The sequence below is a fragment of the Momordica charantia genome, assembly GCF_013281855.1.
Source record: "Momordica charantia cultivar OHB3-1 chromosome 9 unlocalized genomic scaffold, Mcharantia_2.0 BLBB01000009.1, whole genome shotgun sequence".
In the NCBI taxonomy this organism is placed as follows: domain Eukaryota; kingdom Viridiplantae; phylum Streptophyta; class Magnoliopsida; order Cucurbitales; family Cucurbitaceae; genus Momordica; species Momordica charantia.
The window spans coordinates 2,535,892-2,553,194 of record NW_028275167.1 but is presented as its reverse complement, the minus strand read 5'-3'; the positions used below and the strand labels follow the sequence as shown (position 1 = coordinate 2,553,194).

The 17,303-nt window shown below is 37.5% G+C and overlaps 4 protein-coding genes across 7 annotated transcripts; 2 read left to right on the top strand and 2 right to left on the bottom strand.

Moving 5' to 3' along the window:
* Positions 1-554: 554 nt before the first annotated feature.
* On the top strand, positions 555-6,066 carry LOC111017986 (ATP binding microtubule motor family protein). The gene is made up of 12 exons (XM_022293907.2): positions 555-911; positions 1,249-1,467; positions 1,963-2,109; positions 2,239-2,340; positions 2,429-2,506; positions 2,630-2,711; positions 2,943-3,102; positions 3,182-3,484; positions 4,402-4,620; positions 4,727-5,078; positions 5,165-5,230; positions 5,595-6,066. The coding sequence occupies exons 1-12, from the start codon at positions 756-758 to the stop codon at positions 5,769-5,771; spliced, it is 2,061 nt and encodes a 686-aa protein (XP_022149599.1). The 5' UTR covers positions 555-755; the 3' UTR covers positions 5,772-6,066.
* A 699-nt stretch (positions 6,067-6,765) lies between these two features.
* Positions 6,766-9,315, bottom strand: LOC111022197 (uncharacterized). Of its 2 annotated transcripts, XM_088117993.1 has the most exons (4): positions 9,074-9,315; positions 8,278-8,491; positions 7,816-7,940; positions 6,766-7,724 (listed from the first exon to the last, which is right to left on the bottom strand). In XM_088117993.1, the coding sequence occupies exon 4, from the start codon at positions 7,596-7,598 to the stop codon at positions 6,972-6,974; it is 627 nt and encodes a 208-aa protein (XP_087974119.1). In that variant the 5' UTR covers positions 7,599-7,724; positions 7,816-7,940; positions 8,278-8,491; positions 9,074-9,315; the 3' UTR covers positions 6,766-6,971. The 2 variants fall into 2 exon arrangements, with proteins under 2 accessions (XP_087974119.1, XP_087974118.1); XM_088117992.1 differs by having other exon boundaries at positions 6,766-7,940.
* A 142-nt stretch (positions 9,316-9,457) lies between these two features.
* LOC111020273 (RAD3-like DNA-binding helicase protein) lies at positions 9,458-15,098 on the bottom strand. 2 transcript variants are annotated; one of them, XM_022296905.2, is made up of 9 exons: positions 14,889-15,098; positions 13,725-14,354; positions 13,563-13,651; positions 12,315-12,668; positions 11,719-12,015; positions 11,385-11,630; positions 11,085-11,306; positions 10,306-10,870; positions 9,458-9,909 (listed from the first exon to the last, which is right to left on the bottom strand). In XM_022296905.2, exons 1-9 carry the CDS (start codon positions 15,022-15,024, stop codon positions 9,698-9,700), a joined length of 2,751 nt encoding a protein of 916 aa, XP_022152597.1. In that variant the 5' UTR covers positions 15,025-15,098; the 3' UTR covers positions 9,458-9,697. The 2 variants fall into 2 exon arrangements, with proteins under 2 accessions (XP_022152597.1, XP_087974117.1); XM_088117991.1 differs by lacking the exon at positions 12,315-12,668.
* Positions 15,099-15,674: 576 nt separating this feature from the next.
* Positions 15,675-16,773, top strand: LOC111018628 (large ribosomal subunit protein eL37x). Of its 2 annotated transcripts, none has more exons than XM_022294803.2 (4): positions 15,675-15,785; positions 15,874-16,009; positions 16,310-16,411; positions 16,502-16,773. In XM_022294803.2, exons 1-4 carry the CDS (start codon positions 15,783-15,785, stop codon positions 16,546-16,548), a joined length of 288 nt encoding a protein of 95 aa, XP_022150495.1. In that variant the 5' UTR covers positions 15,675-15,782; the 3' UTR covers positions 16,549-16,773. The 2 variants fall into 2 exon arrangements, with proteins under 2 accessions (XP_022150495.1, XP_087973042.1); XM_088116916.1 differs by having other exon boundaries at positions 16,478-16,773.
* Positions 16,774-17,303: the final 530 nt, after the last annotated feature.

Below are 17,303 nucleotides of genomic sequence, written 5' to 3'. Positions count from 1 at the left end.
TATTAAATATTTTATAAGAAGGGCAATGAGGAGAACAAGAACAGATTTTTCTGGAGGACCAAAATGAAAATTTTTAAAATTTAAAGATTAAAACTTAAATAAACATAAAAATTTGATTTAAGTTTAAACTATTTTGAAAACCGGGTGCTAAATTAAAAAAAAAAAGAAATTAAACAAATGAAATAAAACGTATAATATATAATCAGATGGCTTCGCTTCAGAGGCTGACACGTGGCACCCCACCACGCGCCAGGGCCCCACATAATTTGAACGAGAAGGCGAGCGCGGAATTATAAGTTTTTTAAAATTAAAAAAAACTCCTGGGGCCCCACCACGTGGCATTTAAATTATTGGGCAAACTTCAAAAACCCCGACGTATCCCCACTAGAAACGCCGTCGTTTAATTCCCTATCCGGCTAATCCCACTACTCCACCACCGTCACCACCGTACTCCTACGGGCACCTACGCCCGGCCAATCCCCACGCGCGCGTTCTTCACGCGCCAGGCGCGTGTCTTCTCTTCGAAATATTCAAGGCCACTCTCTCTTGTCTTGTCTTTGGCTTTACTCAAACTCTCAAAACTCCGACTCTCTGCTCCGCTACCCGCATTCTTACTCTTTAACTTCTTAAGGGAGCTTCTGATATTCGATTTCGATGGTGGATTGGCTCTGATTCAAGCAACTGGGTTGAATCGGATCCTCAAGCCGTATCGGTGTTTTGGGTGAAGTTTTGTTTTCGGATCGGGGTTTTGAGAGATGAACGGGATGGGAAGACAGGGCCAGAGATCTGGAGCAGCCGTGAGGAACCACCAGAGGCAGTTCTCAGATGACTATTTGGACGCCTCGTCCAATGGAAGGTGGCTTCAAACAGCTGGTCTTCAGTATTTCCCTTCCAACACTTCTGCTCCACAGGTTTAAATTTCTGTTTTCTCTTCTGGGTTTTTTTTTTTTGGTTGCTATGTAGAGTTTGTGCTTGCTTTCCACTTCAATCGGCGAGCTAGATTGAAATGGATGACACTAGTTCAGTTTCTTTTCAATTTTTGGGTTTTCTGTTGGATCCCATTTCGAGTGAGAAATTCGAACTTTTGAGTAATGCATCGCCTTGGGTTTCGATTGCTTTTGGCAATTTTCCCAGGACCCATAGCGATATCTTTTTGCTTTTTATTTTTGTTGGTTTCTAGATATGGGGTTAAGTTTTGTATCGGTGCTGTTCATTTTTTGTACTTACTGTGGTTGAAATGAAAAGCAGGACTATGGTTTTTCTGTCGGTGGGGGAGGGCAAGGTTCGAGAATGTATAGAAATGTGCAGAGGAGCTTTGGTGGGATGAATGAGTACTACATGGAGCCGTCAACACCTCCAGCCAATTCAAGGCCGTCAAGCCAGCGGAAAAGTCGCGAGGATTCGCCGAGTGATTTCAGCCCCGGACTCTTGGATCTGCACTCATTTGATGCTGAATTGCTTCCTGAGGTGAGATTGGATTCATTTCCGCACTTTTTACTTCTTATTACTCTTTTTATTTTGGGATCCTTCGTCGATTTCCCTGAAATTTAGGATGCCGATTTATAATTGGCGGTGAGTTTGGCTCCTAAACTGGCAACAATGCTTACTGACGTTTGTCTGTAAACGCAATCCTCTGCATTTAGAACATCAGCCTGAAAGCTACTATTGCTTTGAAGCTGATATTGTCCATATCAAATTAATACTGAAACCGATTACATAATCTTTCTGTATTTCAAGTTTAGTTCTATGCAACTTTAGAGGCTAGAGAGATAATAAATAGAAACTTCAAGTTCCTTGTATGCTGAAAACTGGGAAATATGAAAGACCAGTGAGTGTGGGGTGGACATTATTTGGGACTAAATTTAAGCACCGAATATTTTGTAGCTTTTAGAGACGAGCTAAAGTTCTCTCATATATTTTCTTGGAGGTTTGTGATGTCTCATAGCATTTTATCTTGTGCAGGATGGAGGCTTTGACGACTCTGAAGCCTGTCTTTCGAACAGCATCCAAACAGGTAGACCTCAGGATTTGACAGAGAACAATCTCTTGAAAAGTGTGGCTGCTGCAGACAAAGAGAGGACTACCTCTGTTGCCAAGATCAAAGTCGTTGTATGTATTCTTCTATGAATGTCTTTACTTTATTTCCACCTCTGAAATACACATATCCCATTTTCAGGTAATTGTTTCTCATGGTATGATTTGGTACCTCTGTTTATTTATCTTATCTGATTATTGCAGGTGCGTAAAAGGCCAATGAACAAGAAGGAGTTGGCAAAGAATGAGGAAGATATTGTTGAAACAAGTGCTAATTATTTAACAGTTCATGAGACTAAACTTAAGGCGAGGTTTACTGCTTTGTACCCGTTTTCATAAAACTTACGAATTTCAATGTCGTAATTGTTTTCCTTCTTCACTTTTGGCTAAGCAGGTTGACCTGACAGAATACGTGGAGAAGCATGAATTTGTTTTTGATGCAGTGCTAAATGAGGAGGTTTCAAATGATGAAGTGAGTGTATTGCAATTAATGAATTGGAAAGTATAAATTGGTTAAGGAAGAATCATAAGTGCAGAAACAGTTCAACACAAGTTATTAGCATGCCTTATTTTCTTTATAATCTTTGGGATCTAGGTGTACCGGGAGACGGTGGAGCCAATTGTACCCATAATATTTCAACGAACAAAGGCGACCTGCTTTGCATATGGGCAAACAGGTGACTTTCTGATAGTTGACTATTAATGCTCTTGCTGGCTTGCTCTTTCAAGAAATCTTACTGAAGTTGCTTCCAATATTCTATTAAGTTAAATATCAGAGGAAATGAGATACATCAAGTCCTTGTTTCTGGAACTGAAAGTTTGGACGTCTTGACATTCTGCTAGCTTTTAATGTTGGGTTGTCATGTTCTTTCATAAAAGCTTCATCTTTGGTGCTTTCTATTGTACAGGTAGTGGCAAGACTTATACCATGAAACCGTTGCCTCTGAAAGCATCAAAGGACATCTTGAGATTGATGCATCATACATACAGGAACCAGGGATTCCACTTGTTTGTGAGTTTCTTTGAAATATATGGAGGAAAGCTTTATGATCTTCTCAATGATAGGAAGTAAGTTCTTATTCTTATCCTACTGCCATGAAATAGCGGTTGATAAGTTTGTTTAGAAGTTAAAGCTTTTATTCTGCAGGAAACTATGCATGAGGGAGGATGGTAAACAACAAGTTTGCATTGTGGGTTTGCAAGAGTATAAAGTGTCTGATGTGGAGACCATTGGAGAGCTTATTGAAAAAGGAAATGCCACGAGAAGTACTGGAACGACTGGTGCAAATGAGGAATCCTCTCGTTCCCATGCCATACTCCAGCTTGCTGTCAAGAATTCAGTAAGTGGCAAAGAAACAAAGCCGCCTCGATTGGTTGGAAAACTGTCTTTTATAGATCTTGCAGGAAGTGAACGCGGTGCAGACACCACCGACAATGATAAACAGACAAGGTATAGTTGTTTCTCAATCTACATATTTCTGCTTATCCTATGAAATCTACTCAAACAAAATTGAATAACTAACTATGTTTTGATTTTGTAACTTGGAGAATTGATGAGAATAGTTAAAACCAACTGAACCAACTTGATTCCATCCTATATATATGTAGGAAATAGCATGCTTTTGGCTTTGTAGACTTGTCAGGTATGATGTTTGGGAGCTTAGATATCACCTATTTCATTAAAAACTTTGATTTGTCTAGATTTTCCCCTCCCCCTTTGTTGTGATTAGGAGACACACATTAAGACTCCCACCCATTTGTGAACTATTACAAGGATGTGATTTGTTACTTAAAGGAAAATAAAAGCTAAACATGTGCGAGGTATCTTCCTCGCTTTACTTTGATATTCAAAAGAGAAATCGCCCTTAGGCTTACAAGACCAGCCAATTCGAGAGGGCTGGGTCTCTCACAATAGCACAGTGCTATTCTTACACCAAAATGACAAAAACTGCCTCTACCCTAATCCCGAGGCTCCCTTACATACATTCCTTCGCTCCCACTAACCGTACGCCTAACTAACTTTACATAAACTTCCCAAAACACCCTCCTCCTAGGTCCCGCCCTTCAATTACCCATTCTACCCCTCCTTACATATGTATGAATAATCGGTGCCTAACAACATGATTGTTGGACATATTTATTCTTAATATAGTTATTGAATGACATAATTAATTCAACAGGAAATCCGAAAGTAATTACACTTTAAAAGTTAATCCTGATTAGATTAACTAATAAATGAGAGGTATGGGGTCTGTACATTGTCTTGAGTTGATTGCAATTCCTACCTCCATAAGACTATGGCAATATTTAGCAATTATGATATTATTTCTTGCCTGTTTAATTAAATGTTCCATTAAAATGATGCAGAATAGAAGGTGCTGAAATCAATAAAAGCTTACTTGCTTTAAAGGAATGCATAAGAGCTCTTGACAATGACCAGGGCCATATTCCTTTTAGAGGCAGTAAATTGACGGAAGTTCTAAGGGACTCATTTGTTGGCAATTCACGCACTGTCATGATATCTTGTATATCGCCCAGCTCTGGATCATGTGAACACACTCTCAATACCTTAAGATATGCAGACAGGTAAACAGCAGTTTTTTGTAGGACATTAATTTCTAGATGCAGTTTTGTTTCCATAGACTTGTTTTTAGATGCTTGTTCTGATAGATAAGTCATAAGTGTACTCCAGGGTGAAGAGCCTTTCAAAAGGAAATAATGTTAAGAAGGATACATTTTCTTCCACTTTAAACCTTAAGGAATCAACAACTGGACCCTTGACCTCGGCATTGCCTTCTGGAACTATGTTTGAGAATGAGCCTGCATGGGTCGGACGGAATGAAAGAGACGAAGTCGATGTATCAGAGGAGATTCTTGAGCAAAGGAAACCTTTGTGGAAGAAAAATGGGAAGCTTGAGCCATACAGAACATCTGTTGCGGTAGAAAATGTACACAAATCCAGTAATCAGCCGAAATGGAAGGACAAGCCAAAGGCAGATTCTCATAACTCAAATTCAGACAACGATTTGAATGACCTGTTGCAGGTAAAACAGAATAAACTTATCCCCATTTTCAAATCTTTGAGGAAACAGCAATCATATATTTTTTGACATTTTTGCATTCCTCGCAGGAAGAGGAAGATCTTATAAATGCTCACAGGAGACAAGTCGAGGAGACAATGAATATTGTTAGGATGGTATGTTACTGAGCTGGTCTGCTGTACTTCTTGCTTATAGTATGAGCCTAATTTAGAACCTCCAGCTCAATATACTCACACAATACATCTGCAGTTTTATAACGATTCTGTATCGGAAATTACCTGAATCTGCAAGCTAAAACTAATCCTTTAACAAGATACAGCGGAAAAACTTTATGCAAGTAGTTTGATTTTGCAGGCAAAATCACAACATAAGCTTTAAAATAGCTCTGCGAAACAGTCGTTTCTCAACATTGTGGTTGGAAGCTTTATAAAAGGAGATGTTTGTAGAAGTGCGAGCATAATTACTCTGGTTATGGCTGACCATTAGGCATATTTACTAATAAAATGTCTGATTTTGCAGGAAATGAACCTTTTAGTGGAGGCAGACCAACCAGGAAATCATCTAGATGGTTATATATCTAGACTGAATGCAATTCTATCCCAAAAGGCTGCAGCCATCTACCAACTACAAAATCATTTGGTTAATTTCCAGAAACGCTTGAAAGAGCATAATGTACTTATATCTTCATCTGACTAATGATGAACTTGTGCAGAATTGCAGATGCTAGTTTCTAGCTCCGAAACGCCATGTGGAGGATATACGTATCCAGGATACCGACATGGGGATGTGTTGTTTATTTTTTTTCCTTATGATTTTGATGGGAGCATTCTTAAAATTTGATATCAAATTGAGATTTTTGTGGTAATTTCCATTACATAGCGATTGGAGTGCTTTATTACCTATTTCTTTTCCCTCAAAGAATACAATATTTGTAAAATTGGTCAGCCTTGTTCTCTCCAGTATAAGGAATTTGCAATATTTTGCTTTACAAGATTTATTTGTATCAGTATGATGTGGTCAAAATTAAGCAGCAACTGTTATAATTTTCCTGTTTTCATATATTATATATCAACAAGAGTTCTTTGGAATTTTTTGGATGCTCCCATACTATCAAAATAGAATGAATTTTTATGATGCTGAATATAAATTCAAATTTACAAGCATCTAAGCGAGCTTGTTCCCTCCAAGCCAAACGTTTTAACAATATAATTTATGTAAATAATTATTTGTTAATTTTTTTAAACAAAAAATTGACTTGGTAGAACATAGAACGTGGCAATCAATATTTCAATTTTGTCCAAAATTTTCCCCAATCTCCCTTTTAGAGCTGATAGCTTCTCAAATATTAACAAACGTTTACAAGAGTATTTTGGAAATGTTTATGAAAGTTGAATGATAGCATTGAAATTCTTTAGAGACTAGTAATATTTAAAAAAAAAATAGTAGATAGCTTGTAATTTGGAATACGTAATCAATTAGGTCGGAGAATGTTCAAAATTAGTATAGTATTATGAGAATGAACTATTTCTTGTACTTATAATCCAAATCTTCATTAAGTTCTAATGACAAACAAGTGAAACAATTACATGGAATCAAGTTTAGGGTGACATAATATGATGTCTTTCCAAATCAGCCAAGTTTAAGATTCTTCCTCCAAGACTTATACTGCAGAAATCCAAACCAAAGCAAGGAACTATAAATTTCAAATTTTTATTGAAATTTTTATACAGAGCTGGAGAAAAGCAGGCAACGAATCAGTAATCACACAAATGCATACTCTCAGAAGAAAGCAATGGAGGAATAAATATATGGGAATACAATCAAACCAAATTTGCCAGAAAAGGGAAGGAAAAAAAAGGGGAAAGGAAAGGATATAGCTCTCACTGAGATGGAAATCTATAATCTCATGGACCCCATTCTTCTCTTTGAGCTGTTCAAACTGCCAGCTGAAGGTTCTGGAACAGAGAATTCAGAGTGTATGTCCATGAAAAACTTGTCCACAATTTCAAGATAAACAGGACTTCTGAGACGAGAGTAATAATGAATTGCCTCTTCTATATCCAACTCTTGTTCCATATCTCCCCTATCCAACATCTCCAATTCCTTCATTTTTTGTACTAACCCATTACCTCTCATACTATTGTTCTTAAGATCACCTTTTCTCAGATGGGAAATTCCTGGTTTCTTCTTCTCTTTCACAGCCTTCTCTTGTCTTGCCTTTGGAGGACTTTGTTTTGCCACAATTGCGTCTTCTTGCTTCATGTTTCCCTTCGATGTCATATCACTGCCACTGTCAATGCTTCTCTTGGCTGCCTTATGGAGTGTGGACTGCCACTCATCATAAAAATCTATGTAGAGCCGATCTGTTGGATGGGTATGTGGGTTTCCTTTCCTGCAAGAGAAGGGGTTCAAGGAAGTGGGTTTCTGCAGCTTCTGAAACCCTCTGGAGAATAAGTACTTGAAGTTTTCAAGAGTTTTGTGGAAGAGGTAATTGGTTTTGTGGATGGTTCCTTTTAGCAGCATTTGGTTGCTGTAATGTGGTACAACAAGCAAAGCAAGGGCTTCGTCAACTATCAATCTGTTTGCAAGAGCAAATGCACCTCTCTCTCTCTATTTCTCTCTCTCTCTTCCTTGGTTCACTAAATATTTCTGCAACGCAGAAAAGAAAGATGGAGACAATTCATGTTTCACGTAGTTACCTAAAGACAAAGCCAGAGCAAGTGGAAATTCCAAATCTTGCCTTTAACTTCTTCTCCATCCTTTTGGGCCATTCTCTCTCTTTAAAAGTTGAAAACCTTAACCGCTTCAATCTTGATGATGTGTAGCACGGAATCCCATGAGCTAGAATGCTTCGTTTTTGACTACCTGTAGTGCAAAGAGCAGGGCATTCACTAAGATGCAAAGCTAAAAGATGGTGTGGTGGGTTGCTAAAAGTGTAATGACATTAAATACAGTATTCGACACATATCTAATTGTTGAAAGGCAATCCCCGACCCATGAGGGCCCATTTGCCAAATGGTCCCAGCGAAAAGTTAAAGAGGGAGGTCCCCATGGGACAGAAGGAACATTGTCCCCAAAAACTCATTTTTAGTAATTCAGATTATGCTATTTTTTTCAAGAGTGTAACAGATGTAAATCAATTCAAATTAGCACAGTCAATTCATTGACACAAAAATCATCGATATATGGAGAGTTCCCATACCAATGTTTTTTCTTCTTCTTCTTTCTTTTTGGTCCTAAAGAGTTGTAGGTTTGAATCTCCGACTCTACATGTGGTGTAATATTCTAAAAAAAAAAAAATTCAAGAAATATAGGCACGTGTTAATGCTGTGGAATGAGGTCAATTGGTCTTGCATACGATGTGAGTGGCTGACTCAACCTCGGACAAATCCAATGTTCGTAATTCCAGACTCGACCTGATGAATCTCAAACGAAAAAAGAGCTTGGTTAGGGAGGACTTTGTACATTACAAAGACAAATAATAATTGCATTACAGTCAAGATATATATGACAAATCATTCTATTGAGCAGTTTTTTGTTAAACCTGTGGAGGCCAAGAGTTTTAACTGTTAACACTTCAACATATTCTGCATTAAATTTCATTCAATGCAGTTGAAAAATCGTGATCATAATTATGTGAAGGCTTTTTTGGTCCCCATCAAGCGAAGAGATTGGTACTACCAAGGCTCTCAGCTGATAATAGATAAGAAGATGCATCACTGATATCCGCAGAGTAAAGTCATTTTCTGAGAGAGCCAGCGTTTCAAAGCAACTCAATCCAACCCCCAAAAGAATCTCATCCCTGACTGTAAATTACTGTCTTGTAGCAGTAACAGACGCAGCAAATAATTGCTCAACTTTCTTTAGAGAAATCATAAATGAACTTTTTGACTTGAATTTATTAACCTGAGTTAGGAACCTGTTTTTTTCTTTCGCCAAGTGAAACCATCAACCACCTCACAGAAATATCAAGGACTAGATAAAAGATAGATGATTACCTGGGGAAATAGTCAATAATCACCATGCTTCTGAATAGCGAATTTGTTGCTTGGAATGACAGCAAGATTTGTCAAATGTTGTGGGTGAAAAAGCTTGATAATCTATTTAGTAACAAAACCAAATCAGGTAGGCACTCATTGAACTGAAGGTGTAGCATGGCATACAAGATGTGGGTACGTCAGCAGTGAAATGCATGACAAAGCTAGATCTTATTACTCAATAGCCAATACTCACACAATAAGGCTCCTCAAAATAACGTGTAGATGTCCAATATGCTAAACATCTTGGCTGTTAGTTGTTACACACTGCCGAAACATCTTAAAACTTGTACATGAATTGATGGAATAAAGCCACCCACTACTAAAATCTGTTGAGAACAAATATAAACAGGCGCTAGAAGAGCATTGGAGGTCATATCATATTAGAAAGATACCAATATATGCGTTAGCTTATTTCACAAATCCTACGATTCAACTACAGATCTAAGTTTCAGCTGATTTCACCTTTCCTACTGGGACCAACTGCTATAATACAAATTATTGCTGAGAGTAAAACAATGGTGAAGAAATGATCGTTTTGTGCACATCTGCCCCAAATAACGACAAATTCAACATAAATTTCTATCATTGTCCTATCTTTTTGTTGAGTTTAAAGAACTGATGCAACCTTCGATGGACTTCACCATAATTCTCAGTTGAAGAAATGAGACAGTCCTTAATCCACTTTGGGAGCTTGTCAGCTGGGTGCGAAAAGCTTCTTTTTGAGGAATTAGAGGCATACCGACCATCAACTAATAGAATTGCTGCATAATCATTGATATGTCGAATAGCTCTACCTGTAATAAAGGCAAGGAAAGCACACAGTTAGATAAAGACAAGATGAAAATGGTGGCTTGGAAATTGAGAACACTGCATTATTACTGCAAGTCTTCAAAATTTAGAGCAAAACATCGATTCAGAGGCTATGATTACTCATTCAGGGCCGGATCAAGATATCACCGAGGCAAGATGTTGATTGCCGTAGTTAACTAGCATGCGTAACCATTGATAACTAGATTTAGAGTGAAATAAAACTGCTAACCATGATTTCAATCATGGTCACCAGGTCAACTATATTATAAACGAACTGACAGTAATAGCCACCACACGCCCAGGCCCCACAATTTGGTCACCTAATTCGATTCAATTCTAAAGTTCCTCCCATTATAAAAAATATAGCAATCATTACTTACCGATTGACTGATTAACGGCTTTCATGCAAAGATTCTCATAATACTCTTTTCCTCTCTTGCAACTTCTCAAGATCTCTAAACCAATTTCAACATCTCCACTAGGAACCTCATTATAAAACTTCGAACTCTTAATGGAATTTGAATTTCCCAGAATTTCAATATGCTTCACCCTCTCCATCAACTCGATGTCAGATGGACTAGGGTAGGGCAGGCCAACCATGACAATACACCTGCCCATCCCATCACTTAAGTTGATGCCTTCAGATATTTTGCCCCCAACAACAGCAAGTAGTAGGGCGCCACTAGCAGATGGAATATTTTGTTTGGGATCCTTACTACACAATCCATCAATGTTTTCCTTGTATTCCCTAAGCACAGATTCCACATCAGTATTCTTTCTAGGCTCTCTAAATATACGCTTTTTCTTCATAATCCTGTCAAGGATGCCCGAAGCTTTCCATGCACCATATACCTGTTCTTCATAATCAAATGAAGAGAAGAACACAACAATTCCTTCTGGAACCACAGTCACTAAATTACAAAGCAAAAGCCCTAGCTCCTTTACCTGTAAATTCATGCCCATGAATAGTGCAATCAGCTAAAATTAAATTAACAAGGAAATAAACTGATGGATTGAACAGTAAGAAAAGGTTATCTACTCTATATCTGAATTATCTGGAATAAGACAACAGGAACAATAATATAAACATTAAAAATATACAGAATAAAGAGTGAAAAATAAATGGACATAAATTAATTCAAGCCTGTAATATCCTTACGATAGCAGATGAGCTCCTGGTGTTGTAGCTAAAATCAAAAGGCTGACCAGAAGGACCAGATGAAACAGCCATTGGCAAAATACTTTCAGGAGGAACAATGTGACTGCATGAAAAGAAATTCAACTGTGAAGGGAGCAACCATGGAATGAGCCGCTCTCTTGTTTCTTCTATAGGTTGCAAAGTTCCACCAGCAAGAACAACAGCACGTGCTTGGTTTACGACCTACAAGGTTCAAAACTAAAGTCTCAGAATAAGGTATGATCTGTGGAATTCATGATGTAAATATCTTATTTTGCGGACCTCAGAAAATATCTTCTCCCCTGTGAGCATAACAAATTTTATATAACCACCACATTCCCCTGAGCATGTTCGTCTGTTCTTTGAGATGATAATTCTTCCATCACCATCAAAGTTTATAAGGGACAGCAGCATATCAGCTAATGCCCTGAAGCTTGACAGAGTACTTTCCTTCTCATAACAGTCTCCGGAGGTACTCACTCCCGTGCCATTTCTTAAGCTAACCATTCTTTCTCCATACCCAATAACCTGGAAAATGTACATGTTAAACCCAAAATGAGAAGAATCAATTTAATTTCTGGGGTTTAATTAGCCAGTACGAAGGAAATAGAATTACCTTGTGCACAATGTTGCTTTCCTTCATATACTGTAGCAGTTTTACAAAGTTGATATTGTCTATATTGAGAGAGAACAGAAATTCATTTATAGCCATGGCATAGTCTAAGGTACCCTTTTTTCCACTTGTATTATTTTGACAAGGTTCCACATAAGATGCTTCCTTCTCATTGTGTAAGATTTTAAGGAGAGCCCTAGTAACAATAATTAGAGTTTGAATATATCTCCGATTTCCTGGTCCCAAAAGGCTGCGAAATCTTTCAAAATACCTCTCCATCTGCTGTTGCACATTCTCCAACTGTAGAAGAGTTTGGAAATTTATTACCAAATGGAAAAAAAATTTAATAATAATAATTACTTAGAACCAGGTCTACTAAAATTTAAAGGTTTTTTTCCCCTCTCTACAGGCTGATTCTGTTCCCTCTGAATACTGATTGTAGGACTAAAAAAGGGCCATGAGGTAATCAATTCTACACCATGCAGCTATCAAAACTCAAAAAGACATTTAACTAGAGTAAATAACCAGGTATCGTGGATCTCATCAAAGTTTTAAAAATGAAGTTAATAGCCGAATTCAATAAATCTGGTAATGTATACCTGTGAATAAGTGATCCTTGAATCATACATACTGATGAGAGAATCAGCTAAATTGTGGGCCTCGTCAATAATTATAATATTGTTCTTCAAAACAAGACCAAGGGATTCACGGGATGATTTTGACAAAAGAGACTGATAAGGTAGGACAATAAGATCAGCAGCCTGGACCATGCTTCGGGAACCATAATATGGACATGTTCCCAAATTTCTTCCAAGGTGAACAAGATCTTCAATGTCTAAGGCTTCTCTTTGAGAGATCTGACTCCTAAAGTTTTTTTGTAGCTTTGGATTTCTAAGCATTGGGCACCCAGAAGAAGCCTTGGTCCGGCGCATTTTTCCTGCACCACCTAACTTCTGTAAATGGACGTAACCATAAGTTCATAGAGGACCGAAAAATCTCCAAATCCAATGACAGAAAGTGGTATTAACATTATCCTTCAAAAATGGGAGAGAGATGCTTGAACCTATGCTATATGGTGGTAAAAAATTCTAAACAAATTATAGGAGGAGCTGAATTTTATTTCATAAAAAAGATTACAAAAGGTTAAGAATGGGGACCTAGGTCTGAGAATAAGTTGCGTCAATGATGAATCCAGTGATAACTATTTAACAAGCAAGATATCTTTGTTTAAATAAAAAAAATAAAAAAAGAAAAAAGAAAGGCAAGATACCTGATGAAAAAAGTTTGCATCTCATACAATTAAAAAGGCTCATTTTCAGAGATCAATAAAAAGAATGAAATCACCATTTCCGTTCAGTTTGATTATCCTTTCTATTTTCTAGTCTACAATGATAAAAACGTATAGTCATTTAATCAAATATGCACGTCATTAACAATGTGGATCAAATATACTACCAGTGGCAGGATAGTGGAATGTAATGGTTTACTGATAGAAAGATGGGGCAAATTAGATTCAGAACCATATGTGATTTTTAGAAGAAAATTTTTGTGCATTGCCACGTACATGCAGACTCTTATTTTTATAGTTATTGACTTTACTTGAGAGAGAAATCAGCAACCGGGCAATGTTTTTAATGGTATTCTACCATTCTTGAGTAATTATAGCTACACAGTCCTGTGTTACAAGAACATATGGACAGATCTAGAGTTGCTAAGCACGATAATTTCCGGTAGAGACCTCCATAATCTCAACTTTGACAAGTTTGCAGTTAGTTGAAAACATTTTATCGGACCAGTTAAAGGAAACAGCTTCCAATCTACAGCCGATACAAGAATGTCTAGTATACCTTGGTTTTGGATGTCTGGGTAGTCTTTTTCTTTTGAAGTTCCAAGCATCGCTCATTTATGTGAGTTGCATTACCAAGTTTGAGCACCTCTGAAACATGTATTCGATAATGTAAGAAATACAAACACACACAGACACAATAGACCAAAGTCGATACATATACCTTCATTAATACAAAAATTCTTCCTAGAACCCAGGCAGATGACATTCAACTCATTTGCAAAGATAGTCTTCCTTAACTCCTTTATAAATTGTGAAAGCTGTGAATGCGTTCGACTACAAAAGTAAACTTTCAACTTCTCCTCTTCGTTAGATTCATCTTGTTCCTCCTCGTCATCACTAGATGAACTTATTGAAACCTCATTGACCTTCCTCTTTGACTTCCCACTAATAAGAGTCCCTTCATCATCACTTTCATAGTCCTCGACCAAAAACTCTTGATCGTCCATCTCCAGACTATCCTTTGAAGCCTTCATATTCTTTTGTTCCCTCATATTACAATGGTCTTCCTCCTCTTGTGGAAACAAATTTTGATAATTATCCTTGCAACCTTTTTTATGATGTCTTTCTAATCCCACCCCGAATTCCTTTTTCTTACTATTATTCTCCCGAATGTGATGGTCTTTACTTACAACGAACTCCCTCATCCAATCAGGCTCGTCATCTGAATTAAACTGGCTTCCATTTGTGCCAGTCTTGCCGTGCCCATCTTGTATCTCACCATTCTGTTTCTTCCTTTGGTCAGCCACCCATTGCAAAGCGCTACATATGATGCTTAGAGTTTTTCCCGTACCTTTAGAGACAAAATAAATTCCAATTTAAAAATAGAAAGAGAATATTTCTTTTCTTATTAAAAGACGTTGAAACTAAAATGATATAAGATGAAATAATGTTTTTTCTTAAACTGATTTCTCAATAGCAAATACCCTAAGTTTTTCTAAACACAGCAAACTGCCAAATGCAACTAACTTTATCTCAGTTCTTCGTCTCAAGGAAATTAAATGCCGCATTTCCTCCATCCACTGCAATTTCTGATCGACCAACTCTACTATTTATCCAATGAGAAAACAAGAGACACATTGAATTATAGACTTCAAATTCGACCATTGTTCCGATTAGTACAGGGAACAACAACAGCCTGGATTCACCCATGGCTCAAAAACAAATTAGCAGATTACATATCGTAAATAAAACGGGAACCTACATCACGAAACCATGATCGCAGTAAAAGGGCGGTTCGTTCAAGATTTAATCTGTTCCTCATTCAACAAAACATTTTATGAGACCACTAGCTATTAATCGAACTCAGAAAGAGAAAGAAGAAGACCGGTGGGGCTTTCAAGCATGGAGATTCCGCCTTTGTTAAGAGAGTTATAGAGTGCCTTCATGAACTCGAGCTGGATCGAGTAGGGCTTGTATGGAAATGCCGGAAATTCGGGTTCAGTTTCGCCTGTGCTCTCCATCTTCTCCGATTCACCGCCGCCGTCCAAAGCGGCCCAACTCTTTCGCGCCTTTTCTCTCGTTTGTTTCAGTTGCAGTGGGGCGCGAACCCACACAAATATATACGCCATGTATTACGCAAAATAAATAATAAATAATCGAGACAAAAATAACAAATATTTTCTTTTATTATTTTTCAAAATATATTTAAATCTTATTTAGTTTATACACCTCTATTTTAATTCGTGTAATTTTAAAATAAATAATTTATTTTTAAAATTCTTTTAAAAATAATTATTTCAATTATTATAATAATTATATTATCGGTTATAAATAAGTGAAATGCATTAATTATATACCTAACAAAAAAATTCGACTAAAACAAATATTTGATAGACAAATATTATGTTATATAATAATAACTAGTGATATAATAGTTATATTTCAAGAGTTTAATATTGAAAATAGATAGAGGTATTATTATAAAATGATGGGAAAGATAAATCTATGTTTAATAAAAATGGTATTAAATAGATTAAATCCAACTATGGGCCGAACGTCGTAAATAATAATTGGGCTGGAAACTTTCAAACACAATATTGGGCCGATCCAATAACTCACTAAAGCTGGACAAGTCAATGTTGGGCCGGCCCACCAATAATCGAGCTGAAACCCTAGACTGTGATTCGGTCATATAAAAAGGCTATTTTCTCTGCTTATATCCCCAGAGCCAAACTGCAGATACAATTTCTCCTCCCTAGGGTTTCTGCGTCCTGCAACAATGGTACTTCTCTTTACCTCTCTTCTACCTCTCGATTTTTGTTTCTGAGTACTAGTTTTGATCTTGGTGTTATCGCTCGATTAATCTACAGGGGAAGGGTACGGGCAGTTTTGGTAAGAGGAGGAACAAGACCCATACTCTCTGTGTGCGGTGCGGCCGCCGCAGCTTCCATCTCCAGAAGAGTCGCTGTTCAGCATGTGCCTTCCCTGCTGCTCGCAAGCGCAAATGTAAATACTCTCGATCTTTATCCTTATTTACTCTGATCTAAATCGACTGTTTAGGCTCGTGTTTATTGGTTCCATCGTTACTGCGTTTAATTTGTTCAGTGTTGTTTCACATTTAGAGAAGTTACTAAGTCAGTACTTGGGTATGACCCTGAATAAGAAGGCTTTGGTCTGTGCGAACGTGCATTGGATTCGTTCGTTCAGTGAAGTGATATGAGATGCTCGTGTTGATTTAGGTTTCCATGTAGTTTGAATTCGTTTTGATTGTTATTAAATTTTTCTTTGGCTCTGGGAATTTTTTAGATAACTGGAGTGTGAAGGCAATTAGGAGAAAGACAACCGGAACTGGTAGGATGAGGTACATGCGCCATGTCCCGCGTAGATTCAAGAGCGGCTTCAGAGAGGGTATGATATTTGTATTTGTAGTTAATTTGACTCTTCCCATCATTCACTTCTTGTACTTGGTGTCAGTTGTTGATTTTGGTTTTTCATTAGGTACTGAAGCTGCACCCAGGAGTAAAGGAGCTGCAGCATCAGCATAAGGTTTTGGAAGAAGTTCGCCTTAATTTCAGTACCCAACTATAGTTTTTAGGAGGGTTTTACTCAACTGAGAATCATTTCATATAATTTTGTTTTCTAGTTTTGGCTTTTCATGATTTAGTTGAACGCAGTTTATTTGAAATGTATTGTTTTCAATTATGGTCAAATGACGAATCAGATTGTTCGTACTGCTTCTTGATTAAGCTGTTTCCAGCGTGTTCTGTTTTGCCCTTATCTCTAAAAGTTGTCTGGGTTGGGAGATCCTTTGCGGAATCACTAGATTGATTTGGTTATTTGATTATAGGTTAATCTTGCCCAGCATTGGGATAGTCTCAACATAAGTTAACGATTTAGCTTCAGTATCCAGTTTTATAAAGGGGCATTTTATTTGGTTATGCCTCTTGGACTCACCAATGCCCCTGCCACTCGTTGCCAGCTATACCTCCTTGGCTATCAATGGAAGCATTCTTTCTTTCTGCACTCTCGTCTTAATAGCTTGATAAGATGATAACAATAGCGCACCCGTCTTGCTGTGGCCAGCCCGAATATAGCATCAAAAGATAGGTGTTGATCTGTGAGCATCTAGATTTTCTCATTAAACAAGTCTATTTTTTCTTTTGCATCATTCTTTCCAACCATAGTTTCATGTTAACTCCTGCAATTGAATAAATTTAGTTCCCTACTATGCTCATCAACAATTCTACCCTAAAACTCTATTTTTCTTGGTGTTTGGCGTTGGTGCCTAACATCTTGCACC